Below are 27,770 nucleotides of genomic sequence, written 5' to 3' on the forward strand. Positions count from 1 at the left end.
GAGAAAATCTCTCTCCCTCCATCCTTCAGGGCAGTCTGATTAGTTTCCTCAGCTGTCATGATTGTGATTTCTGAGCATAAGCTTGCATGCACTGCTGTAATTTTTGTTGTTTCATGTGATGAGTCGAAAGGCTTTGGATGTCATAGTGTGGCAGTCATCTCTAGTATGGATTTGGAGGCCTCTGTCAATTAGTCCAGCACTTGATGTTTGATCATATCCAAGTATATGAAACACTTGAAAACATGTTAGTTATAAAAAAAAAATCTGGTAACAACTGACTATGGTGATTGCTCTCTTTTTTCCTTAAAAAAAATGTTGCTACATGGTGGTTGCAGCTTGTATTTGTGTTGTTACCCCACAAGATCACCTTCTGCTGGGCTGCAAAGGGAAGTTAGAAGGGTGGGTTAAACTTCAAGCAGGTGAATGTGAACCGTTTGTGGTTTTAATAAAGGCACTTGAAACTTGGGCTGCATTCCATATTCAGACACTTCACAGGTGCCAGTCACTATGGTGACAAACTCACCAAGGCTCATTAGAAAATTTGATTTTGATGGCTGATCAGATAGATGTTTGTCTCAAAAATCAAGCAGTTCTTTCTCTTCTGACCCTTCATCTACTATAATCAGATAACTAATATTCTTTGTGGTACTGCAGTAAGGGAAATTTTGCAACTTACCTAGTTACATGTCAGGAATAGTATGGGTTACAAAACTCGTCTAAGAAAGTGGAATGTAGAAGCTGATATTTGACCAAAGTGGTAACAAATTTCATTGCTACCTCTGAGTTGTTGAATGGCCTTTGGAAAGTGGAGAAATGATACAAGGCTATATCTCTTGAAAGTATCAAGCAATGCCCCATGTTTTGTCTAAAATACTGCTCCGAATATGGCCTGCAGTCATAGTCGTCATCTTTGCAGCATGAACAGTGCTCATATTTTGCAAATCAAAACTCCTTGAGTACCTCTTGTTTATATATTAAAATTCTTTGAATATTCATATTTTTGCATGAAAGCTTCTAGAAGTCTCATACCTACTCATTTTAAAATGTATTTTTACTTTTACTCAAAATAAAGTGTGTTGTGTGCTTTTCACATCTTTCTGATCTTTTGAACACCATAAACCTTCTTGGTCTTCAAGAAGCTTGAAGCTTCACAAGCTTCACTTCAACTACTATTCATAGTAAATTGTGCCGAAAAAGGGAAACGGCGAAGTTATAACTAATTCCTATACTAAAAACTAGGAGTTCCTCTAGAACTAGAGAGACTGGTCTACTTATGTATGCTATGTATGTCCCTATACCTAACCCCTCTGTAATTTATGAAGAGAAGTAAATGATTTCCATTCTGAATTCTTCTCTTGGCCAGGTATTCCTGTCCTGGATAACTACTGAGACTGCTAATTCCCACTAGTAAAGCCCTAAGGCCAACTTCATTTCACATCCTCTTTGGCTATGCTTGCTAAAATGTCCTGCAGAATCCACCTTATCTGCAGTGTTACATAAAGTGGTTTCCAGCAAAAGGAACTTTACTTGCTAAGTGTAGGCAGAACTGTTAAGTGAATGTGCAGCTTAATCTGTTCCCTTGTACTTTAGGAACACTCAAGAAACTTTAACTTACAAAAGTATGCACATGGTAAGTGGCTGACAGCCTTCAGCTGATACATACCATTAATGAAAAGGTAACACCTGGACGATCTGAACTAGGTGACTTTAGAATATCAGACTGGTAGAGATGAAGTTTATTAGGAGGAGCATGTGACAAAGCTCTCAGGTGTGGTAACAAGAACCTTTCTACTACCTGCGAGTTCAGTAATTTGAGACAAGACCCAAATGTGTTCAACTACAGGCTGGCTACTGAATGTCCCTTTAATGCAGCCTCAGAAAAGGATGAGGTTTTACCATTCCAAGCTTCTCACAGGATCTAAGCTAAAAGAGCACAGTCTGATCATCTCTCTTCAAGAATGATGCACTATATTAAGAACCTTTCTAGTAAGCAGTGGTATCTGTACATTTGGTGTGCTTACAACAGGCAGAGAATTGTTTTTCTGGTGCAACCTTCTTGTGTTGGGCTAAATGTCAGGAAAAGAGAACTTTTTGTGCTACAAAAAAATTAGTCTGAATATCAGTGAACTGTATAAGGAAAATCAGCATAATGACGCGCAAATATTTTTAGTATGAAATTTTTTATACAAAAACTGAAGATTCAATAGTCCCCTTATGCAGGGCCCTGAATGAAAGCACACTGATTATTAAATTGTTAGAATTATCTGAAGTTGTACACTTTCCAATATTTACCAGTTTATTGACTTTAAAATTTAATTTTAAAAATTACTATGCATTTTTCCACATGTTCAAATATGTATTGTGTATCCTAAGTCTGAATATTAACCACACATCTTCACAATTAAATTCCTGAAGAGGAATTTCATAAGTTACTGCAGAAGTTACAAGGAGACTTGAAAGCTGAATTCTGCTAGAATTAATGAATTCTATTCCTAAAAATACTATGATCTCTAGGTTTTACTGCTCCAGGCTGCAAAATTAGTCCATATGTTTGTGGGATTTGGTTTTAAATGGTGACAGACAGCTGATTACTAATATTATCTGGTGACCTCCGTTTAACTGCAACTCTCTTTGATTCATATCAAATTAGTAATTCATGCAGGGTTGGGGAATAAAAAAATTGCTGCTACAGAGACATTATGCAGAGATTGCATTTCCAGCAAGGGTACATTAAAATCTTTTCCCTTCCTGATGTTCATCTGTGAAGACCATGGGAAATTTGTTTTTCCTTGCCAGATGTTCCCCTCCAAGACACTTTGCTTTCCAACCCGTTTTTTACTACTAACTATAAAAAAACCACACCAGAATTAAATATGCATCATGCCTTCCAGAAGATTTTTTTAAAAAAGCTTTATTAAACATACACTCGTTAGAATATATTTAATGATTTCTCCCACCTTGAAGGAATCCTCTATCACACATACAAGTTCTTATTTTCAGTAAATAACCAAATCAAGCACTTTAGCCCGTGCTACTTACACACAGTAACTGAATGCTAACAGAAATGGCCACTGGTAACTGAAACAACCTGTTGAAAAATAGCTCTCTAACAGCTTAAAACTGGGTTAACATCTGCATGGCATATCAGGAATAATCATCTGTCCTGTACAACTACAGAGAAGTACCACTGAAGGCAAATCTGGTCTGTGACTAACAATAAAGCAAATACCTTTTGAAGTATATAAAAGCCCCACCACTTTAGAGAATTAAGTACCTCTAGGTGCATCTCCGCATTACTATTTAATGTGGTTTTATAGCATTAGACAGCCATCTCCATTTTAATAGGTGGATGAGGATTATAATCTTCAATCTGTAAGTCTTCTGCCTTGAAGTCGCTGATGTCTTTGATCTCACGAAGAATTCTGAGTTTGGGGAAAGGTCTTGGCTCCCTCTGAAGCTGAAATAAAAGCAAGTTTACTGTATAAAGCTAACACTTGAAAGCAGAAACTTTGTGTTCTAAATCTCAAATCAGATTACACTATGTAATTGAAGAAAATTCCGATACAGTTACATAGAATCTACCTTAGTATTTTCACAGGGAGCAGTAGCATAATTTTCAGGTGAATTCCCTGATCATCCAAATGCACAAATCAGTTCTGGTGGTTACAGACTACATTCCTTCCAGGGGAAATTAAATTGTAAAATCCAACCCAAACATACATTAAATATTCTACAGCTTCTCACTTCTCATCGTTCAGGTCTAAATCAATAACTACTTCTCTGGATAGTTTTGAATCATACTAATAATAAGGACATTCAGTCCTCTCTTAGTCTAATCAAATCAAATACTGATTTTATCTCACTGCAACAAATTACTTCCAGAAGAAAACGTAGCCTTTCTCAGCCAAAAAGTATTCCCGATTAACTGTGAATTTTAGGTTATCTTTTTCTGATATATTAAAAACACATTTTATTTTGTGTTACTGGGATTAGGTGGAATTATTTTCGAAGTTAAAAATACAGATTCTGGATTTTTAACTTGGTTCTAGAGTAATACACAAATGTACGTTTCAATCATGCTTGTATCGTATTTCTGTTTGCAACTTGAATTGAACAGATTTTAAGATACTATAGTTATTAAGATAGAAATGAGAAAAAAAGCCACACAAATTAATATCTGCAAAAGGATATTTAAAATATCAAAGTAATTTTGCATTGTATAAGCACTGTGTAAGATAAAAGGATAGAGTACAGAATAAGTACTTACCTGGACTTGCAGAGGTTCCACATGGTTCAGATATATGTGAGCATCCCCTAAGGTGTGTATGAACTCTCCAGGCTGAAAAGATTGAAGAATGATTTTCAAACAGTCAGGTCCCAAGAAAGCAAAACATTACAGTGCTTACAGTGTTGATTTTCAGCATCTGGCTAGTGTGGAATTGCAGCTTCTGTACTGGATTGTATAGTTGAAAGCTGTGAAGGGCACAGGCTTCTTTGACTAATACATAATTAATGGAAAATATAATGAAATTTCCACTAGCTTACCAAAAAATGTATCTTTCAAATCTAGCTATGACAGTAGCTTTGGTAAATGAATGGAGCAATACTGATCTGCTCACTGAGACAGAAACAGGTGCAGCAGTGACATCCAGGTTTCCCACTCCACTTCTACTAAGCACAACTCACCAAAGCTGGCTTCAGAGCAGTTGCCTCAGCCACTGCTAAACAACAGTGGAGGTGTCAGGCACAGGCAAGCACCCAGATGGGGTTTGCAAGCTTGCAAGTTCTGTGACTTAGCAGCTCCTGAGCAATTGAATTTAACATGGGGAAATTTCATCAGCTCTTTCACTGGCCTCTAACCAATGTCGATCAGCCCACTCAGATATTTTACACTGAAAACCACCAAAGCCACAAGAGGAAGTGGCTGAGAGGCAACAGCTGGACAAAACTTCAAACTTCACTTTTTTTAGTACCTTGGACTAATTTCTGCTATGAAGCCTGATTCTTCCCTATTGCCCTGTTTTAAGAAGTTCCCCTTCATGTTACTGGAGGATTAGATGCAGAAGGCCTTTCTAGTAAAAATTTTTACATGCCCTAAAGAAAAGGGGTTTTCCCTTGTACAAGATTGTCATGCATTTAAATTCTCTGCCAAATTACAAAATACAGTTCTGAAGTCAGGGCAGGAGCCGTTTGAGCTCATACATAATCATCTACAGTAGGAAATCAAAGAAATACACAGCTAAAATTATAGCTGGAAGTTAGGTGGGCAGAATATTCAAATTAGAGCCTTTACGGCAACTGCTGAGCTACTGTTCACTTCCAATGAATACATGCTACAAAACCTAATCACTTGTATATTACTATCCCATGAGGACAAGCACCCAGTTCAGATTTCTAAGACTAGTGAACAGGTCAGTCTTGACACAGTCAAAACCTGAAAGGATCTTCTGCTTGATCTGAATTTAAAAATTCTTACATTGCTGATTCTAACTGCCCATACAAACCAAAGGCAATTCACATCAAATTCAAAGGGCCCATTTTTACACATATTTCAGCAAGATTTCAAACAGTATGCTCATTCCAGTTCTTCTTGGATATGATGTGAAGAGCTTTATGTTTCAGTCCCTCATTTCTCAGACAAGAATAAATAAGATTATTAAATAGCCTACCTTCAGCCCTGTGACATGGGCAATCATGTATGTGAGCAGTGAATAGCTGGCAATATTGAAAGGCACTCCTAGTCCCATGTCTCCAGACCTCTGATAGAGTTGGCAAGACAATTCACCATTTAGAACATAGAACTGGCAAAGGGCATGGCACGGAGGCAAAGCCATCAGGGAAATATCTAAGAATTGAGGTACAGAAGGCGGGAGGAAGAAGAAAACAGTAACAGCATTAGTGTGTTATGAATGTGGAAGATGCAAAACCTAAACAAGCATGTAATGAGATACAGTAGAGAGCCAACTGCACTGTCATCTGTTGCTTTTTCTCTTGTTTATAAGCACCTGCTGCCCAAGCAATTAAGTCCAGGTCATGACAAACTGTCTCCTGGGTTGTATGACCAGAAAGTAATAAACAGATATTCTACATAACAGATTTATGCCATAATGTTGCACAGCAGTTTATTTCTCCTCACCTTGGTGAGACAGTTGAATTCCCTAAAGGAAGACATTAAGAGTAAAATTAAGCATATACCCTACAGCGAATTCCAACTGCTTCATCTGACTCTCCTCCCATTGCAATGTGCTTGTTGAGATATAAAAGTAATGATCATTTGAAAAAAAAAAAATCAGAAACCAGAAGATCTTTGAGTGTTTTTCTATGCTTAAAAAGTGCCGAAAGTAAAATTACACAGCCTGGCAAGGAAAACTCACCAGATATCTTCTGAGAATGTTTAACCTTGAAAATAACATGAATAGCATGTGGCATACCCTTTCAGACACCAGCTGGAAAATGCAGTGTGATTTTTTTGGAGTGCAGATCTATCACTGGTGAAGTTAAACATTCTCTTGCAGTAGCTCTTGTTTAGAAGTTGCCCTTCAGAGCGAATGAATATCTATATATAAAAAGACCTTATCATTCCTATGATACAGGTTAATCATACAAACCCATGTTCAAGGAGAAGATTACAACACAAATAATACTTTTGTTCTCTAGTTTTAAGGGTTAAGTTTACAATAGGCCACATGGCTAAAAGCCAGACACATTGCTTTAATATACTTTTTATGGTCTGAGTTTTTTTACCTTTTTAAAATAAGAGTTACTGTCTTTGAATGGACTGTACGTCAAAGACACTGGTGTATCCCTCACTTTAACCTGGAGAAGAACACTCTGAAAAAAAGGTTCATTATTTTTGAGGTCCGAACATGAGGATTAAGTAGAAAGAGAATCAGGATTATAACTCCTGGCCATTTTTACTGCATTCCTGGTAGTTTTATAAAGAATGAACAAGACACTGAATGGAACTAACCATTGACACAAGAAGAGAACATAATTTAGCACACAGCAATATAATGTGCAACTGCATTCACTTTACACCAGCTGTTCAATACCTTTGGGATTCCAAGCACACATAATGATTCTTCTGTCATCTGGATTGGTTTTGATCGTTTCAATCACTTTTTGTAACTGATCAACTCCTTGGTTGGAATAATCTGAAGGAATATAACAAAGAAGATCTAAAAACCAAACTGATTCAAGTCATGGTATCTTTTTAACACCCAGTCCATGTCTCACTGAAAAGTGATACCCAATTGACAACAATCTCTGAAGATTTTATTGCAACTTTGAAACTGATTAGTAAGTTAGCACCATCCAAACATAGGTTGTTCTTGGTCTTTCTTAGGATGCTCCAGAATTTATAAAATTCTCATGATGATATTTTTCTATGTCCTCCCAACTCTTTTGTGTGTTTTGAGTACCTTTAGCACCCACTGAAATAAGACCATTCCTATTTATTCAATTTTCAACAACTTGACTTTTTCTAAGACCAACTAAAAAGTCTGTATAATCACTAAACCCCAAGAAACAAAAGCTGCAATACAAAAGAATTAGTAGGACAAAGCATGGTATTTTATCACTCATGATGATTTGTTACTTAAATAGGACAAGAGCTGTACTGAAATGGACAAGATGTTACCACCTATTCAGTCACGGTATTTAGACTGATTTGCTTATAGCATTTCTGGACTAAAATGCCTTTCTAGACATTCAATTTGCATGCTACAGTGCTCCTTCTTATATAGCAAAAAAAAATTATGCCCAGACCAGTGTGCCAGGTGCCAGCATTCTTTACACACTCAAAAGTAGAAAGCTTTTGACAGATGAATAAATGCATCCATCTAGCACTCTCAAGGTCATGTAATGAAAACTAAACTTCCATAGCATTTAGCTCCAGAAAGGAACTTTAATCATGTGTAGCACAGGTTATTACATTTCACCAAATGACACTCACAGGCTGATTTTTAGGCTCAATACAAGTTATGCAAGAAATTTTCTGAAATTAAGTGGCCATTAGAATGGATTTCAGAATAAAAAAGTCATTAGTTGTTAATCATTGTTCTGATTCATGCCAATGAAGCAGTATGGCTGGTAACTACTTTATTCTAATACTCTTATTGCAGCAACACCAAATTTTGGTTGCAGGGAGACTCGGGCTGGCAAACAAGGTAGTAATACACAATTAGCATCTCAGAGAACTCTTCTGCCAGCAATACCATACCAGAAGCCTTGTCAAATGGTTATGTTAGTTCCTGAGGCTAATTACCTATCCATTAGTAATGCAACTTAAGGAAATCTATTTGTAAGGAAAACTATGGGAATTTATCTTGTTCTTTTTTTCCATGCTATGTTGTGTCTTACACCTTTTAAGATGAGAAACTTTGTAAGTCTTCAGATGTATCAGTTTATAGTTTGCATCATATGTGTCACCATAAAACTGTATTCTGCTAATAGCCAACATGCCAATACTAAGTCTAATATCAGGAATTATTGTGAGCTTCAATTTGAGGCTGTACTGAAAACAAAACAAAACAAAACAAAAAACCAAACCAAACCAAAAAAAAAAAAAAAACCAAAAAACCCACACGAAACCCCACCTAGATAACTAGACATGTCAATCCAAGTTAAAAACTCACACCAGATAGTGATAATCTGGTTTTTGACCCCTTTTTCTTAATGGTGGTCCTCTAAACAGTTTCTACAATCCTCTCTTTCAGTGACTTGGAAAAGAGGAATCAATATATTTGAGAGTCAGTTTAATAAATCACTTCCAGTGAAAACACCAACAGGTACTGCATCACATCACAACTTGTCACAGCTGTTCTGTCCATCATCAGCTACAGAAACATCCTACTTTGTTCCTGATGCAGAATGGAAAAAATCTTTCTCTTCCACTGCCTCCAGTGAAGGTAGTGCACTGATGCCAGTTCTTTCCAGCACAACTATCTCATGGACCCTGCACTGGTGTACACAGATGGCAGCCTGTGTTCCACTGTTATCAAATGGAGCTAGCCCAGGTTTCTGGACTGCAGCACACACATCCTTCCAGCTATCAGCAACCACATCTGTTCTAGGTGAAAGAGCAACAGTATGTGCCTTATGACTCATCTGTTCCACAAATACCAAACTACAGTATACAAAGCTACATCTTTCAGGATAATTAAGACTGAGTAAGAAAAAAAAAGTTAAATTAACTCTCTCAAAAACACTTTATTCTGGCTATCAGTTTGCTGTGAACGGCTCTTTAAGAACAGTCCATTCCACACAGACTTCTAGAAGTAATGTGCCACAGCTGTCTCACTGAGCACTCAAGATTGTATTTGGATGTGATTACCTGTGTGCATATCTTTGTATTCTGCTCCAAAATGCCTCCACTGGAAACCATACACTGGTCCTAAATCACCCTCCTCTCTGGTGCTGAAACCCTGCTTATCCAGGAACTCACGGGACCCATTAGCATCCCAAATCTTCACACCTTTTGCAGAGAGCTCTTTGGCATTTGTAGAACCCTACAAAACACAGTGAGAAGTCTGCATCCTACTTCCAACACAGAGGACACGATTCAAAACAGTTGTATTAAGCTTTGCTAGTCCACAGTATTTCTCCACTCATAAAGGATGAACAGTGTAATTAACGTAATGGATGAGGTTCTTGCACATGGACAGAACAAAACTTGTGAGCAACATCCTGGAATGGAGTTTGAAGCACCATGCTGCTGTTGTTTAACTCAGGATTTTCACACTTTGTGAATGCACAAACAGCCTCAAGGTCAACAGTGGAATGGCATGTCACATTTGCAGAAAACAAGATATTACTTTACAGACTGATGAAAACAGACTAACAAAAAATGTATGGCCTAGGCACAATCCTTGCCAAACCACCTATAATAAGTTTAAGGTCTTAAAAATCTTTTTGTTAAAATGGCAAAAATCAGAAAAATAACCCAGAAAAATGTCACTGAATCATGAAAGAGGTCCAAATCAGGACACTCAAAAATCCAACACAGAAGTTACGCTGTTTTGGAGAGTGTCTTTTACAATTTAAAAAAAATAATAATTAAAAAAAAAAAAAAAAATGCTTTTAAGCTTTTAAGAAATGAATGTGTATTTCAGTCCTGCTAGGCTCTCCCATACCTGGACAATATCACAACATATAAAGGAATATTTACATTGTAATGAACTACCTCTTGTTGAATTTTATTACACTAGCTACAGTGATTAGCTCTGTTAGATCTCATTTTTTTGCTACTAAAAATCCTAGCATTTACATCGGTCTTACTTCACCTGTGGTTCCACACTGCTTGGTTCTGTTCAAATCAAGCTATCTCTGTATTAAAAAGCAGATCATTAAATTGCCTACTATCTATCTCGTATTATTATTTCTGATTAAAACACCAAGAAAAGAGACTGCATTAGGCTTTATAGTCCAAGCCCTCACTGTTTCAATTTTTCTCCCTTAAAAAGAAACTGTTCTGATAGCATTGGTAGCAACAGCCTGCACTAAAATGCAGAATGTCTTGAAGATAATGGCCTTCCATTTGTGGTCACATTATTAGGGGACCACACTTCTGTCATAGGAACAGAAGCATCTGCAGTCACCCAAATGCCTCAATCCCCTGCCCACCAGCCCATTCTGTTTATGCCACTCTGGGGCCGGCCACCCACAGAGACACCCAAATAATACCGAACCTTGATGAACCACAGCAGCTCCTCCAGCACTCCCTTCCAGAACACCCTCTTCGTTGTGAGCAGCGGAAACTGATCTGGAAAAAGAGTTCCAGAATGTCAGCGGGGACCAGCCACTTGCCAGGGCAAACAGACTTCGGCTTTTCCCCGCACAGAGGGCAATGCCAACACCCGACATTGTGAGGTTGGGATACGAAGTAAGGAACTGCGAGAAGATGCGTAACTCCCATGTTCACATCCTTGGGGTGGGGCGGAACGGGACAGCCCCGGAGTGAGAGACCCCCACACTCAGCCCGGCGGCAGGCAGAGGCAGGAGCAGGAGCAGGGGCAGGGCAGGGAGCAGGGGCAGGGAGCAGGGGCAGGAGCAGGGGCAGGGGCAGGGGGAGGAAGCAGGGGCAGGGAGCAGGGGCAGAGGCAGGGGCAGGAGCAGGGGCAGAAGCAGGGGCAGGGAGCAGGGGCAGGGAGCAGGGGCAGGGGCAGGGAGCAAGGGCAGGGAGCAGGGGCAGGGGCAGGAGCAGGGGCAGGGGCAGGAGCAGGGGCAGGGAGCAGGGGCAGGGGCAGGGAGCAGGGGCAGGGAGCAGGAGCAGGGGCAGGGGCAGGAGCAGGAGCAGGAGCAGGGGCAGGAGCAGGGGCAGGGAGCAGGAGCAGGGGCAGGGGGAGGGAGCAGGGGCAGGAGCAGGGGCAGGGAGCAGGAGCAGGGGGAGGGAGCAGGGGCAGGGAGCAGGGGCAGGGAGCAGGGAGCAGGAGCAGGAGCAGGGAGCAGGGGCAGGGAGCAGGGGCAGGGGGAGGGAGCAGGGCCAGGGAGCAGGGGCAGGGAGCAGGGGCAGGGGCAGGAGCAGGAGCAGGGGCAGGGAGCAGGGGCAGGGGCAGGGAGCAGGAGCAGGGGCAGGGGGAGGGAGCAGGGGCAGGGAGCAGGGGCAGTGCAGGGGCAGGGGCAGGAGAAGGGGCAGGGGCAGGGTAGGGGCAGGGGCAGGGAGCAGGAGCAGGGAGCAGGGGCAGGGAGCAGGGGCAGGGGGAGGGAGCAGGGCCAGGGAGCAGGGGCAGGGAGCAGGGGAAGGGGCAGGGGCAGGGAGCAGGAGCAGGAGCAGGGAGCAGGGGCAGGGGGAGGGAGCAGGGCCAGGGAGCAGGGGCAAGGGGAGGGAGCAGGGAGCAGGGAGCAGGAGCAGGGGCAGGGGGAGGGCAGGGGCAGGGCCAGGAGAAGGGGCAGGGGCAGGGGCAGGGCAGGGGCAGGAGAAGGGGCACGGGGAGGGAGCAGGGGCAGGGGCTGCCGGCGGTGCCCACCTCTCAGGCTGTACCGCGCCTGCATGCCGAACACGGAGATGGTGCCGGTGCCGGTGCGATCCTCCCGGCGGTGGCCGTGCTGCAGGATGTGCCGCACCTGCTGCAGGTACTGCTGTTCCCCGGGCTCCGGGCGGGCGGCGGCGGCGCTCAGCAGCTCCCCGTCGGCGGGCATGGCGGGACAGCGGCTCTCCCGGCCCGCCAAAACACCGATCTGCCGCCAAAGCACGGCTTTCCCGCCAAACGGCGCCCAGGGGCGGGGCGGCACCATCGCCTCCTCCTCCCTCGGCCATCCCCTTCCCTTTCCCCCTCCCCATCCTCTCCCGGCGCCCGGGGCTCCTCAGCTCCCGCCGTGGAGCCCTTCCCCCTGAGGGGGCCGGCCCGAGCCAGGCCGCGGGCCGTGCCAGCTCCTTTAGGTCGGGGGTTAGGAAGAGTTTCTTCGCAGAAAAGCTGATCCCATACCGGGATGGGCTGGGCTGCCCAGGGTGGTGGTGGCACCGTTCCCGGAGGTGTTTGAGGAATGACAAGGTGGCCTGTCGTGCCCTGGTCTGGGTGACTTGGGGCTGTTCCGTCAGAGGTTGGGCCCGATGGGCTCAGAGTCTTTTCGTTCTTGACAGTGTGATTCCGAGACTTCGTTCTGCTCTAGCGGCACCATAACCCCTCTCGCCATAGGGCTTATCCCGTGCTGGGAAATGCTGTCGGCATTTATCCTCTTTCTCCCTTTTTCTGCAGCCTCAGGCATCCCATTTCGGAGCTGAACAAGACCAGAGCCTTCAGCTGGGCCTGGCAGCCACATGCATCTGGCAGTGGATCCCCCAGCAGGGATATCCTGAGCTGGCTAGAGCCCTGTGCCAGCCTCCCTTGCCTCCCCTGGTGCCCCATGCACAGCTCGCCTTCCCCCTCCAGCAGTGTCACCCTGGCCTGTGCTGCTAAAGCCAGGCTCCTGCCATGCCATCAGCTTCCTGCTTCATATTTTATTGGCACATTTGCTGCTCACAGATAGTACTTGTCACCTGGGTTCATTGGGTGTTGATCTCAGTTTCTGCCATGTCCCAGTGTAATTTTGCATCCTGACCCGTGTCTGATTGCAGCTGTTCTCAACGTGGCATCCTCTGAAAGTTTTCTAGGTATAATCTCTGCTAGTCAGAAGAAACTGATGCTTCACTGAATATTTCTTCATTGGTATCTCTTGGGAGTCAAGAATTTTGTAAGAGTCACTTATCTCTGAGATAAAGCCCAGCTTTCTGACAAGTGGTGTGTCTACAGGAGTTATGACTGATAATCTCTCATGATTAGGAGCCTGAAATACAGGTATACATGATGGAAATAAAGGAGCACATAGACTGTGGATTAAAAAATACCATCTCTCTTTGCTGTAGGCAGAAAATCATCTTCTCCACTAATTAAAAGAGTGGAATGGCTCTTTTTTCTAGTATAAATTTGTATACTTAATATGTATGTATAAAAGTAAAGGAAAACTTAACGTGTAAGTAGCGTGTGGATATTTTTCTCTGTTCATATCTAATATAGGTGTTTTTGTACACTTTGAAATTAGCATGATTTATTTAGCAGACCTATAGTTGGAAATGGTGCATATACCTGTGTGCAAAAAAAACACTTAGAAAAGCTGTGCATGGCAAATGATAACAAATCACCTAGAGCTCTGCTTCTAGCTGAGAGATATATCCTTAACATTTATTATAATTTACAAATACCATTGAAAGCTGATGTGCGTAATTTAGGGAGAAACAAGCTTCTTTACTGATAAAGGCTGTTGATTAATTAAGAAATAAAATCCAGAAGCAAACTACTGTTTGTAAGAAATGCCAAAGGCAGAAGACTTACTCATTAGTGCATATTCAGATAAGTCATTTAATTTACACAATAAGCATCAAAAGCAACTGGAAGAAGAAATTGTATATTTTCATTGCAAAATAATATGCTACATGCAGATGGAAATCTGGTTGATTCAGACTTAGCTGAATGTACAACATCTGTAGGAATCAGTCTTGAAAAGGCTTAAGAATGTGTTTGAATGTAAGTATGCAAATAGAAATTACTTTTATGTTTACCGCTGATTATGTCCTTAAATCTTTGCATAACCAGAGCCATAGCATGTCATCAAAGATTACATTACTGACAACATAAATAACATTTTATTTAAATAAATTAAGATTGAAATAGATTTTGGTTTGGGGTTGAGTTTAAAGATTTCTACAGTCTTTGGTTGATAGCTTATATGTCACAGTATTTACTAAGCAACATTTTATTTATATGCAACTATTTTAATCATAGTAATTTAACAGTTAGCTATGTTGAGCATAGGGGTAGTTCAACTAGGGAGGATATACTTTATTTCAGGATGAAAGAATTCACACTTCTTCTTTCCTAGAAGGAAAAAAAAAAAAAAAAAAAGATTATACATTTTGGTTTTGAACAGAGAAAAATATGTTAGATGTTAGATGTACCAGTTTCCTGCTATAGAAACATGCATAACATAAAAACCAGACAGAAAACCTTTTTTCCTCTCCCTTTCTGTTCTTATAGGTCTGTCCAGTTTTCTTGTAGAGTTTTAACTCTTTTTTTATCCATTACATTTTCATGTGCTATTAAGCCTTGTGCAAACTGAACGTAAAATGGTGGTGTGATTTTGGAATCAACACCACTTACTTTTCACAAGATATGTCCAGGAAAACCAGACTAAGATTCAGGCTAAAAATCATCATCAAACTACAGAAATAATTATTACCATCATTAGGCCCTGAAGATTAGTATTCCATGATCTGAAAGAGTATTTATCATTTATATTTAAAACTGCATATAAATTACACAGAATTTTGGAGGAAATTTGTAGAGAAAGTGTTGGAGCATTTTACTTCATATGTTTATAAATATTAAAATGTAATTTCATCAACATTTACCTCAGCAAAGTGGTGAGGTTTATTCTATTATGTCTAAATTCTGCAGCCCACCTCAGCCTCTCCGATGGGAGTGATTTCTATCATCAGCTCAAAAATTGTGCCTCTGATCTCAAAAGAATAAGCAGGTTTAATACAAAATGCTGAAATCTTCATCTACTTTGTTAATGTTGAATGCTCTTTCCCTGCCTCCTGAGACTTCTCTTTGTGTGCAGGTCATGCTTCAATTGCTCAGCTGAGGAAATCAGTTATGACCTAAAGAGAAACAATGTCCAAATCTGGTCCGTCTCAGAAGATTTGGGGACACTGCAGTGATTTGCCTGAAAGTCTCATGTGTCTTGTGGCTCTACTACCCTGGAAGAGACAACTCTGAGAGTCAGAGGCTACTAAAGCTGTGCATCCCAGAGTCCCCTGGGAAGGGAAACACAGGAGAGGGTGGTTTACTAGTTCCACAGCAGTTTTATGCCGCCTAAAATCATTCCATCTTTCCTGGAAATACCCTGTGGGATTAGCAAATATGAAGCATTTTTCCTCCCTGCCTCTCTGCCTGTTTTTTCCTTCCTCTTCCCAAAATGTCTTAAACAAAGAGAGAGGCTTCTTGTGTGTCCTTTCTACAAAAATGGTTGAAGCCCATGAACAGGATCTTTCTGTGCATGATCCTGCAAATTGAACTGCATCCTCTATTAATAAACACTGTTAATCTGAGCAGCATGCTGCTAATGCAGAAATGTTATGGCGAAACAGTTATTCCAAGTCCTGGTGGTGATTCTCACTTTGCACTCCTTTATCATCAAGAATAATATGAGCATGCTCTCAAACACTACTGGAAATAATTTTAAAGCCCCATAATGAATAGTGGTAATTCCAGTCCATTCATGATGAATGAACACAAAGACATGGTTTTTGATGCCAAGACACTGGACCATGGTTGTGAGGCAATTCTTTTCTGAAGAAATATTTATCATCATATTACCTCATCCCAGCTGTTATTAAAAGATTGAGGGTTTCACAGTTAAATAAGTCAAATCATTTAATATCATGGTGTCTGTGTTTTGCAGGCTAGAACATTGAGTGTTTGTTTGTGTTTTCCATAATGCTTGTGTTTTTCTCAATGTGTCCTTTCTGAGAAAGCAGTCTTGTATACACCATGACTGAATCTTGTTCCAGCTAAAGTTTGTTGCAATATAAACACCTCTTATGAAGAACTGTGTTCTCTGTGAAAGCAGAAAGAATGAACTTACCACTTAAAAATTCTGCTTATACAATTGGAGTGCTTTCCCAGCTATGTATTCAATGAACTCAGGACTCTTGGGATCTAAGTTGGGAGGAACTTTAATGGTGAAAGTAGGTGAAGTCAGAATGTTCACATCTACCACAGTTTCATCTTTACTGGATGGATCCCCAGGTATCACCTAAAAGAGATCAGTACTTTAGACACTACAAACTGCTGTGTGCTTTCAGTTTTGTTTATACCCACTGTGCCCACTCTCTTTAATAGGGGAAAATTAAATAGGGGAATATTTTAAACTTGTCTACTTTCTTTAAAGTGCTTTCTTCTGAAAAGACAGTGGGTGTCTGAATTTATGTAGGTGGTGGAAAGAGCTGACATGGCACTGCCAAGACCATATTAAAGAACTGCATGTTAATATTTATATCATGAGCTACATCTATAAAGAGCTTCTGTTCTCCTGATAAAAAACTTCTGAGCTGTCCCACTAAGTTCAATACAACGTTTGTGTGATTGAATTTATTCATTCCTGTGTGTTTTTCTATATCAGACTTAGTTCTGTAGCTTTATTTTCCTAGAACAGATACTTCTGACTCAGTTGGGAAAGTGTGCCTGTCTCCTGTTCCTGTTTTCCTCATGAGGTTCAGCAAGGCCAAGCGCTTTTTTTTGGTGGGTTGTACCATCATTTTGTATAAAGTTCTGGTAGTAATAGTAGCAATTCACTATATACGAGTGGATTTCTGAGTTAGAAGAGAGAATAAGATTTGTCCCCCGCCCAGGAAAATGGATTGAATTTACCTTGGATGATTCCTTGTGTGTGAGACACAATTAATCATTACATATTTACTGAAATATTGACTGATGCTGTCAAGCATGTGCTGCTTCCACTGCAAAAATCTGTGTAACATTTGCCTTCTTTGAACTTTGGAATATATAAGTACAGACATAGATAGCTAGACATTCATCGATCCAATATGGATGTGTTAGTGCTGGCGCAGTGCAATTTAGCTGTGAAGGTAATCTGAGGCCAGTCAAAGCTGCTAGTGTCAATTTACTCTTATCAGACAGTGATTCAGGTTAGCCTGTCAGCCATCCATCAGACTAAAAGGATTTAGAGGAAAATAGTTTCTAATCTCAGGAGTTTCAGCTCATTGAGGGATAACCAAGCATACAGAAATTCAGGATGAGTAGGAACATGGTGTTGTAAACCCAAACATTACACATGTATAAACATCCACAACCCCCAGGAGTGTAAGCATGAGCAAAATGCAGGTTAAAGGCAGCAACTGCTCCCTTCAGAAGACAACCCTTACCTTAACTATGTTGAAAATGTTTTCTGGTCCGATGGTCATGTTGGATAACTCAGACACCCACCCAAACCTTTCTTTCATTTTGTTCAACAAGTAGGAAGTGTCCTCCGTGTGATGCCGAACCACCTGGAGAATCTGCTCGTACTGCTCCCCTGAGACATTAACCAGCTTAAAGGCTTCATCAAACTTTATGTGCAGCTCAGGAACGTTTGGGCAATCTGTTCGAAAAGACACGTTTGCAGCAGGTGCAGTTTGGCTGCTGCTCGTGAGGGTGGACCCACTCCAGAGAAGTTCACGGAGAACTGTCTCCTGTGGCAGGGACCCCACAGCCTCACAGGGGAAGGTCTCCTCTCCCAGAGCAGGGGAAGAAAACCTCAGTGATGAACTGACCCAAAAACCCCCATGCCCTTTCCCCTGCTCTGTTGGTGGGAAGGAGGGAGGGACTGGGGTGGAGAAGGTGTTTTAAGGGCGATTTTACTTCTCATTATCCTCCTCCAATTCTGTTAGTAATAAATTTCACTTTGCAACTAAAGTTGAGCCTGTTTTGCCCTTGAAATATTTATCCCAGAACTTATCTTACCCAGGAACTATTCATTAACTTTTTTTTCTTTTCCCTCCTTTGCCCAGCTGTGGCAGGTGAGAGAGTGACTCTTGTGGGCACCTGGCATTGGGCCAGTGTCAAACCAGACAACTCCTCAGCACAGAAAGGCATGGACCTGTTGGAGCATGTCCAGAGGAGGGCCACAAAAACTGTTAGAGGGTTGGAACACCTATTTATTAGGATGGGCAGATAGAGCTGGGGTTATTCAGCCTGGAGATGACTGGGGACACTTATTGTGGCCTTTGCATATAATTTGTGACCATCAGCAACTGAAGAGTGCCTGTAAGAAAGATGAGGACAAGCTTTTTATCAGGCCCTGGGGACAAGAGGTAATGATTTTGAATTGAAAGAGGGTGGATTTAGACTATATGTTTTAGCAAGAGGTTTTTTATAATAAGGGTGGTGAAACACTGAAACAAGTTGCACAGAGAGCAGGTAGATGTCCCATCACTGGAAGCATTCAAAGTCAAGTTCTGCGGGGCTCTGAGCAACATGATCTAGATGAAGATGTCCCTGCTGATTTCTGGGAGGTTGGTCTAGATGACTTGTAAAGGTCCCTTTAACCCCAGTTATTCTATGGTTCTGTGATAGAGGAAAGCCTGTATTCCTGTTGAGTGTTAAGACACAATATTTATCTTACAACAGCTAGACAGTAGTATGAGACTAGTACCATCTGCTTCAAATTCAGAACTGAAGATTGCTGGTTTTTCTTTACTAAAATATAGATTTATTACAGGAAATATTTCTATACAATAATTTCTTTGTAAAAATTAAATTTTTTTTCTGTCAAATTATCAAGGGGCACCTTCAAGCTGATGGTATAGTAACAAACTGGTACATGTAATACATGGGTGTAGATAAAAAGATAAGTGGTCAGATATTCTTTTGAAACTGTTTCATTGCTCGTTAATGTTTGCCACACTGGAGATATTCTGAAGACATTTAGGTTTAAGCATATTCCTTGGATTTTAAAATCTAAATAATTCTGGAAAGACAGGTATGTTATGCTGCAGTGGGAGTCCTGACAGCAGTTCTAGGTGATCAGTCTGAAGGTTTTTCAGGTGCCCATGAATGGTGCTGACAAAGCTCTGCCATCTCCTCATACACTGACATGAAGTCCCCTTTTTGTCCTTCATGTCAGTTCTATTTGCAGATAGAATTCAACAAAAAGTAATTACAGGCTCTTCAGCACTTGCTTTCCTTGCGAAGTGCTGAATGATACCTGAGGTTACGCCTGGTTGTCAGCAGGAGAAGCGACTGTCAGGAGTTTGAGCTCCTCCTCACTTTCTGCTCAGCACTGCTGCACCCAGGCGGGATTGACTGCTGCCTGACATCTTGCTCCTCTGCAGGATAGCAGCTCTAACAAAATATATATTTTGTTATAGGCTGTGGGACGTCTCTTTTGGGCACCAGCAGTATGTTAACAACTGAGCTATACTGACACTCTGTGGAGACACTGGGGAAAGCTAATTGAAATCATCTGGACTGAGAAATGGTTTTTGTAGCCGTAGTTACAGTAAAAACTCAGTGACTAGATGTTAATTCCAGTAGAAAAATTAAAACCTCAAAATCTATAAACCAGTGATCAATGTATTACAGAAAAAAAAAAAAAAGAAAAAAAAAAAAAAAAGGAAAATAATTATTTACCATGCAAAAGATTGTCTTGACATTTCTGGCATCTCTCATGAAACTGTGGGCATCCAGAGGAGTTCTCCCGGAGCTCCCTGCACTGAAGTCTCTGGCGCCCTGACACAATTTTTGAAAACATGCCACTTCTGTCAGGATCTAGAATGAAGTCACAGTATTTTTAGACTGCTGTTAAACTTAGAGTCTTTATAAGTATGCATTCATTACCGAGTCTGAGTGCTAGTATATTATTTCTTCCCCTTATCCAAAGTATTTTGCATAAATTCCCTTCCCTAGCCCTCCACTTCCCCTCCCCTCCCCCCACAAAAATAAAAGGAATAAATTATTAAAAAGTAGAATAGGAGAAGATTCAGGAGAAGATTAAGATCATATTTTCTTTCAAGGAATTCATGCTGCTGTAGTATATTCCCATATAAAGACCTAGGAGTGTATTCACCAGACATAACCAAACAATTGCTAATACTATTACACATTATTTCTACAACATGTGAGTCCTGGTAAGATCTTTTTGACCCTTAGAAGTCAAGATGTTTCATAATCACATACAGTTAGATGAGAACACAGTACCAAAGCTTATTTCTGAGGTAACATGGCTTATGATATAGAAAAAAAAAAATTACAAACACTGTTCAAGAGTCACCTAACTTTGTATTTCCTGATGATCACGTAATGCTTATGTCACCTTCCACTCAGAGTTATGGCATGAGCTCACCGTGATTTCCTCGACAAGGGCCAGCATGTATTTGTCACATTTGCAATAGTCAAATATGAGGCTTATTTGTATTCTGAAAGTTGGCCATGGTCCTTTTCCTTCACTGAGAGTCATCACCAATGATATGCCCAGAATTTTCTGGTCACTGGAAAACCTGATGGCTGGTCTTTGGCTGGTATTTGATTGTCAAATTACATTGCTGCTGTAGCCTGGAACAAGACTTGCAGCTGTCAAGCTGAATTTAGCATCATTTGGCAAGGGCAGGGATATGCCTTGACATCTCACAGAATTACCCTAATTTTTTTTAGAATTGGTGACCATGTCAATAAGAGATGATACAAATCACATCCTGACAAATGCTGAGATTAAATCTGCCAGTCAACCTTACAAAAACCTGCACGCACCCTGAATTTAAGTGCTCCTGAGGAGCTCTTGCAAATGCTTTGAGAATTGCCATGAAAATCAGGCTATGTAGGACCACTAAGTCCCCTTTCTCTGAGATTTCTAGGTGACTTCTATTTGTTAATTTAGCTATTAATTATCCTTGACCCATAGCCTCCAGAGCTTCCTTACGTATCTCACACTCACATACTAGAAACTGAGTAATTTGCTGTAGTTTAGCCATCCCAAGGGGAGTGATGTCATTGTCAGTGCTGTCAATTTTCATCTTCTAACACTTGCCTTTGGTTTGTTCTGGCACATCTCTTCTGTAATCTCTGTATTCATCAAACACGTCGGTGATCACCTCACTGACACCTTCAAACACCGTCCTACTGAAATCAAAAACTATCTGTAAGAAGCCAGGCATGCCCCAGCCCCTCTGAGAGCCATCAATTCTGGTGGTGACCTCAGGTAAAGCTGGCATACTGGGGGACTCACTCAAGTCCAGGTCAGACATGAAATATGTCTGAAAAGATTGGTCAAATTCTTTTTGCATGTGCTTGAAAAAAACGAAACTTCTGTCAACTATTGAGCCCACATCCGATAATAGCTGGCTAAATAAATCTTCCATCTTTACTAGCTGGGTATCCTCTTTCTCAGGCTTTTCATTAGACTGGATGTCTCTTCCTTGGTCCTCAGGAAAAGTAAATATGAGCGGAGGTATTTTCCTCAAAAAATCTTCAACCTGTGTATAAGAAGGAGACAGATCAGGAGATAGACAAGTTATCAGTTTCTCGTCTCTCAGGTAAGTGTCTCTAACTTTTCTCTGTCAAATACTCATAGAAACAAAGCCCTCTTAATAACTGCCAACATGGTATGTTCTCTGAAGTAATTTAAGACACTAGTTCCCAAAGAGGGGAAGTGCATTTAATCTAAATCATTAGTTCCAAATCAGATCTAGAGTAAAAATCCTGCCGGTCGTCCCTAACCTGTAGGGGCTCAAAGTTATCATCAGCATTTGGGTTTCTTCCACTAGACAGTTTGGACTTTATGTTGTTAAGATGTAAGATGCATTTCTGTCTGCTTATGTGCAGTGTAGGGAGCAGAAGGTGATTGTTCTCACCTTGATTTGTAAAAAGCCTGCCCTCTTTCACCATTGGGCAGATCCTCATGTCCTTATGTGAATGGAAACCAGCAAAATCAATAAAGCAGTGGCTCTGAGTCCATGGTTTTACCATGTAAGAGGCCAAGTGTCAGTTCTCCTATTACAGAGTTCCATTCTTGGGTCTCGGCCACTGGTTCCCTGCTCCCTCCTTGAAGGCACTACTTTGGCCTGAGCCAATGGAATGGTTTTTTCAGCCACACTCCATGGTATTAGAAAACAGGTAAGGGTTAAGAAGCACCCTGCTAAAACACACACATATAGATATGAATAGATATGGACAGATATACACATAGATTAAAATAGTTATATATAATATTTTTTAAAAATAAAAAACAAAGCATCGGCTTGATCTGACCACCAGTGCAGCTTAGAAGGAAGGTGAAGTGTGAAACGGCACTGCAGGAACAGCCTAAGCCAGTATTGCTCCTGTTCTCAGTGGGTCCTCAGCCACAGCTCTCATCTTTTTCTTCTTTTCTTTTTATTTTTTTTTACTTTTAAATGACTTAAGTCACAGCACAATTCTTACTTTGAATGCTTTAAATAAATCAAATAACTCATGGAGGAAGTCACCAAGAGGGTCAAAGACAGTGGCAATGCAGTGTATAACTTTTATTGCAGCATCCACAGACTCTTGAAAATCCAAAACATATATATGAGCTACCCCTGGGTGGTATCTAAAAAGCTAAAAGTATCACAAACCGTCTTAAATTTAATATCTCCCACATTTTACCCTGAATTATTTTAAGAATACGCACAAATATTGAACACCTTTTCTCTAAACCCTGCCTGAAACACCCCATGTTTAATGTTCAGGTTATTGTGCTTTTCAGTACATGAGAGGGGTGAATGCTAGGGAATCTGGCCAACATTTTAGTAGCAGCAATTATAGGTTTGCTTCAGAAGTTTGTTGCACTTAAAGGGTATGCTCAAATTAAAAAAAAAAAAAGTGGTTACAATTGTTAAATTTGTAGTAATAATGAGCTAGTCAGGAAACCATATTTCCTTTCTAGTAGAATTAGGGGAATCTCCTTTGCTGACAGGTTCCTTTATTATAAGAGGTTAAGCATTTTAAAACTTTGTTTGTTACTTAAAGAGTTTATTTAAGATAAATATAGGAAAGAATGATGCAATATGCCTTTTTTCCCCTGTGTAATTTTGCTATCAGTATCTATACTTTTAACTTTGCTGATTTTCAGATGAACCATAAAGAATCTATGCAGTATTTTTCAGAAACAGTTATCCAGCATCTTAGTTCAAGTCCCACTGTGGGAGAAAACATTGTATATCTGGAATGAGTCTGTTGGAGTTAGGGGAGTCATCAGTTTTCATGGAATCTTGCCAGGGTGCAACTGAACTCATTTTGACTCAGCATTCCATGACCATAATCACATCTAATCTCTACCATATAACTTCATATTTCCAGACTGTCCAAATCAAATTAATTTTAGTAAGCTGATATAACTGGCAGACCTAGGTATTGGGAAAATAGGATGTGCCGTCTCTAAAACTTTGGGTGAACTCAAGAGTATTCTCCAGATACAAAGTTTCTTCCTACCTTTCTCTTAAAGGTTGACACACCATGTTTGCAAGTTGTATAATATCTCATGCAGGTACTTTCTAAACAAGATTCGCATTCATCCCATAGATTTTTCAAGGATACTTGACATTGTCTTTCCTCTTCTTCCAGTCTTGCCTTTACTTCATCCATAAGTTGCAAGGCTTGCTAAGGAAAAAGATTCAGTTGAGGGCAATTTTCAGATTAGTATTCTAAGTACTTACCCCAGTATTGATAACTCATTTTGGCTATTTATAGCTCCTTTTTTTGCTAATCCCTAACCACTGGGGTAGGTTGCCTTCTCAGCTGCAGTCACATATGGAGGGAACTGAAAATTGAAAACCTTTTCCTTATAGGATTTTTCTGATGTTGTTCTCTCAGGGGGCACAGCCTACAGAAACAAATGGATCTCTACAGTCTACCAGGATTTTTGATGTTAAGAAAAAACTCACACATCATTCTGTGTAAGAATTCAGCCTCCCACATGGTCATGTGTTCAACTTGTGTTATTTTTTCTCCATATCATCTGAGCAGTATTCATCTGTCCCACAAATAGTGCTTTTCTGTTGCTTTTCTCTACCTTTAAGGGATTGATATTTCACAAGGGTAGATCCTTGCCACAAAGTCTTTCCAATGGAGAAATATATAAAAGTATAGCATGCTTGCTGTTTGTGAATATACTAATCAAAAGGCTGTAGCAAGGGGATTTTTTCCTGCTCTTGTGGAAGTGTGAGCACTCCTTCCATACTGAAGGGCAACAAGAAGCATTTTACAATGCTGCTTCTATTTACTTCTTCAGTTAGGGCACAAAGCTGAGCAGATCAGAAGCAGCATTTTTGGAATAGACTTGACAATGGAAAGAGAAAAATTCTTTCTATTAAAGTAGACTGCACATCATCAATTTCTCTCTCCAATTACAATGTATTTTAATAGTTTTGGTTTCCAAACAATGTTCTGAGTTATCTCTAAGTATGACAGAAACCTTTTAATTTGTGAGGCTTATTCCTTTTTGTCAGCATTCCAATTGGGAAGAGACTAACATAAAAGAAGACTTCTGTCAGAATGTGCTTGATGGAGACAGTAACTGCAGTTTTCATAATCTATGTTTAGTTATTTTCTGATCTTTCTAATACATTTATGCAGTGTTTTATGAACTCTTACTGCGGATGTAAGTCCTGTGTAAATGAAATCATCCAGTAAGATCTACCAAGAGTGTTGATTGTGGGAATGCACTGGTGTTCCTTAAGATGTTAGAAAGCTATCAGGTACTTTTTGGCTTGTTAATACCAATAGTTTGAACTAACTACCAGATGCTGGGCCAGGAGGGAATTTTCCTTCCATTTTGTTGAAACAAAGTTAGGATATTTGTATTTTTTTAAATATACAGTAAACCTCTGTTTCTTCAGATCATCTGAGCACATGGCTCTGAGCCTAGGCATTGCACTAAGACATTGAAAATTTCCCTGATTCATTGTACTTTCTTTAGAGCACATTCTCATTTGTGGCTTTGATATTCTCCTGCAGGTCTGAAGTTTGCAAAGCAAGCTGGAAAACATCTTGTGGCCCCAGAAGTATAGAGACATAGAGGGCAGAGCTGCTGAACCTTCTGAACAAAACTGCCTGCAGTTGCCTTGGTGTGAATTCAGTGAAGCAGGGGTTTTTAGAAGTGAGCAGTATGTGCAATTTTCCTCTGCTTGTGAGGCAAAGGGGCAGAAGCAGATTTTCTCTCAATCCCATGACTGCATGAAAAGATGTACACTGGTTGTTTTGTACATACAATTTGGTTTACATTCTTCCCAGAATAAACAGGAAAACCGCACAGATGCATTTATGTTACCTGTTTTTCTTCACTGCTCTTCTTCAAGGTTTTCATCAGATCTATGTGCTTATCTTCATTTCTTTCCATCATAATTTTCATCTGCTTAATACCAATCAAAGCTTTCTTTACCTCTTCATCTACATACTTCTCTCCAACTTCAGATAATTCTAAAAAAAGACAAATTATACAGTGACTTAATCAGATTTTAACACTATTGCAAATTGTCATGCACTGATGATGAAGGAGAATTAAATAGCTCTATGTTTCCATACAGTGGCAGAGCCAAATCTGAGACAGCGAATGCTGAATAATACTGAGACAGGACAATTTCCATCAGATAAGAATCTGGCCCAGAGCTTTTACTCAAAATATATGTATGTAACTCAAAATATATATTCAACTGTCCCTCTGCTGAATACTGAATCCCAGAACAATTCAGGCTGGTACCTTTGGAGATCATTGAGTCTTGGCACCCCCTCCCCCCCTCTCAAAGCAGGGTCAACCACATCAGATTGCACAATCATCCTAGGTTTTGGATATCTCCAAGGATCACTCATCAGTTTTCTAATGACATAACCTTTATATTTATCTTTGATCTGGTAGAAGGCTGTGACAGCTTCCCTCTACATTTTGAAAATGTAGATTACAAGTGCCTTCAACCTGTTTTCGTGAAAATTCAGTTTCTAGACTTCCCGTGAAGTAATGACCATAGAGTTTTGGTGAAAACCTGGGCTGGCCAGGTTTTGCACCTTGAAGCTCTGCATGATTCCCTGTCCTTTATCTGTATTTGTTTCCTTTGTGGAAATACCCTGACTATCACCGGAACAATAGAAAACAAGTAAAACCATATCACCTTGAGACTGCCAATAAGACATCGATTGCTTCTTCCTTTATATCTTTCTTCCTCGTCCCTAACTTTTTGTTTGTTTATTATAGAAATCTTGTCAACATAGACTGAAGCACAGGATTGTTTAATGGCTAATCCTCTTTCTATCCACAATATAAAGCCATGCTTAGAGGTGTGTGTGTGTGTGCAGAATAGCTGCTATTTTCTAAATAAAGTAATTTTATTTCAGTTGTTTGTAAAAGCCACCTTTTTCAGTGAAGTATGTAAGTGTAGAGGAAATATTTTCAAAGATTATTTGAATGAACAAAATAATTCAAAATCTGTTGAGTTGAATTTTGGGTTTGGTTTATATTCTGCTGATCTACAAGGAACCAAAAATCCTATAAAAATGCTGTAAATGCTTTCTTTTTTGGCGGGTGATGCTTATCTGTTAATCTCTTATACTTTTTCATTCTGCTTGTTCTCATCTACCTATTGTGTGTCTTTAGGCATGCAATCACCTTTGTTATGGTTTCCAAGCTCCACACATGCAAGTGGAACTTGTTGAAGTGGAAGTCAAAATGCACTCCCCAGCTGGGGACCTGGGGAGTCTCCAGGGGGAGGGCTTCCAGCACACCCTGGCAGGAAAAGCATACGTACGCTTGAGGTTGTCCCGGAGATTCATTTCCTCCTGTTTCGTCGGTGCACACTGGTGGCCCCTCAGACACAGCACATGTATTATAAATATCCAAGAGGACCTCATGTTCTTTCTGTTTAAGAAAAACAGTTCTGTGCAGTTACATGCAAATGTTGTCAGGAAGCTCAGAATTCTAGGTGTACTAAATAAATATTAATACTAACTATAATACTAAGTATCTAACAGGATCTTGTTGATTTTGTGTTTAACTATAGTTTCTGAGGTGTATAGATGCACCTAAATGCTACTCTTGGTGAAAATACATGAGTAAGCGGCTTGACCTCATTTGTGATTATCTATTTAGATTAATTAGATGGATTCCACTGAGTTTGCACAGTGGTTAACAGAATCAGGACATATATATATATAAAATCAAAAGCTTATGCTGCTCTGTCTGTCCCTTTTCTGCTTAGTGAAAGACACTAATTAGTGATCTCATATTCTGTCCTTAGTTCATATTATAAATACATCCATGATAAATACTATTGCCAGTTTTAAAGAAGGGAGTTTCTGGAATGTTGTTCCCTTTGTTGTGCCCAAACATGCAATTCCTTTCAGTGTCCTTCAGAATAAGACTTAATATAAGAGACACAGCAATAGGTGTGCCAAGCAATCAGCAATTAGATCAGTTTTGTAAACAAACAGATCAACAAATGAAAAAAATCCTTACAAAATAAAGGAAAGAAATGCCATTTGCTTTATTTCCCTCCTAAGAGCAAGGCGAAAGGTTTATTTTCCAGAAACCATGCAACTGCACTTTATGGTTCTCATCTGATTAAGTGAACACAGTATTCAGGTGCCTTGTAGTTAGCCAGTATAGCCTTCTTGGAAATGCAATTATCAGTCGCAAGAGCATATGTAAATTAAAAGCCTGGATTTGTTTATTGCCAGGATTTACTTCTATAGTTACTCGCATATTGTACCCTTATGTTTACAGTGAAAGACCAA

General features: G+C 40.3%; 2 protein-coding genes across 2 annotated transcripts; both read right to left on the reverse strand.

Moving 5' to 3' along the window:
* Positions 1-2,915: 2,915 nt before the first annotated feature.
* TYMS (thymidylate synthetase) lies at positions 2,916-12,138 on the reverse strand (the record flags this gene model as incomplete). Its single annotated transcript, XM_083863833.1, has 7 exons — positions 2,916-3,457; positions 4,268-4,339; positions 5,670-5,845; positions 7,053-7,154; positions 9,335-9,509; positions 10,689-10,762; positions 11,967-12,138. The coding sequence occupies 7 exons, from the start codon at positions 12,136-12,138 to the stop codon at positions 3,320-3,322; spliced, it is 909 nt and encodes a 302-aa protein (XP_083719959.1). The 3' UTR covers positions 2,916-3,319.
* Positions 12,139-16,125: 3,987 nt separating this feature from the next.
* CLUL1 (clusterin like 1) lies at positions 16,126-26,888 on the reverse strand (the record flags this gene model as incomplete). The annotated part of the gene is made up of 7 exons (XM_083873182.1): positions 16,126-16,293; positions 17,423-17,637; positions 19,668-19,805; positions 21,061-21,505; positions 23,481-23,648; positions 25,318-25,466; positions 26,786-26,888. 7 exons carry the CDS (start codon positions 26,886-26,888, stop codon positions 16,126-16,128), a joined length of 1,386 nt encoding a protein of 461 aa, XP_083729308.1.
* Positions 26,889-27,770: the final 882 nt, after the last annotated feature.

Source organism: Zosterops lateralis, assembly GCF_965231275.1.
Source record: "Zosterops lateralis genome assembly, chromosome: 1".
NCBI lineage: Eukaryota > Metazoa > Chordata > Aves > Passeriformes > Zosteropidae > Zosterops > Zosterops lateralis.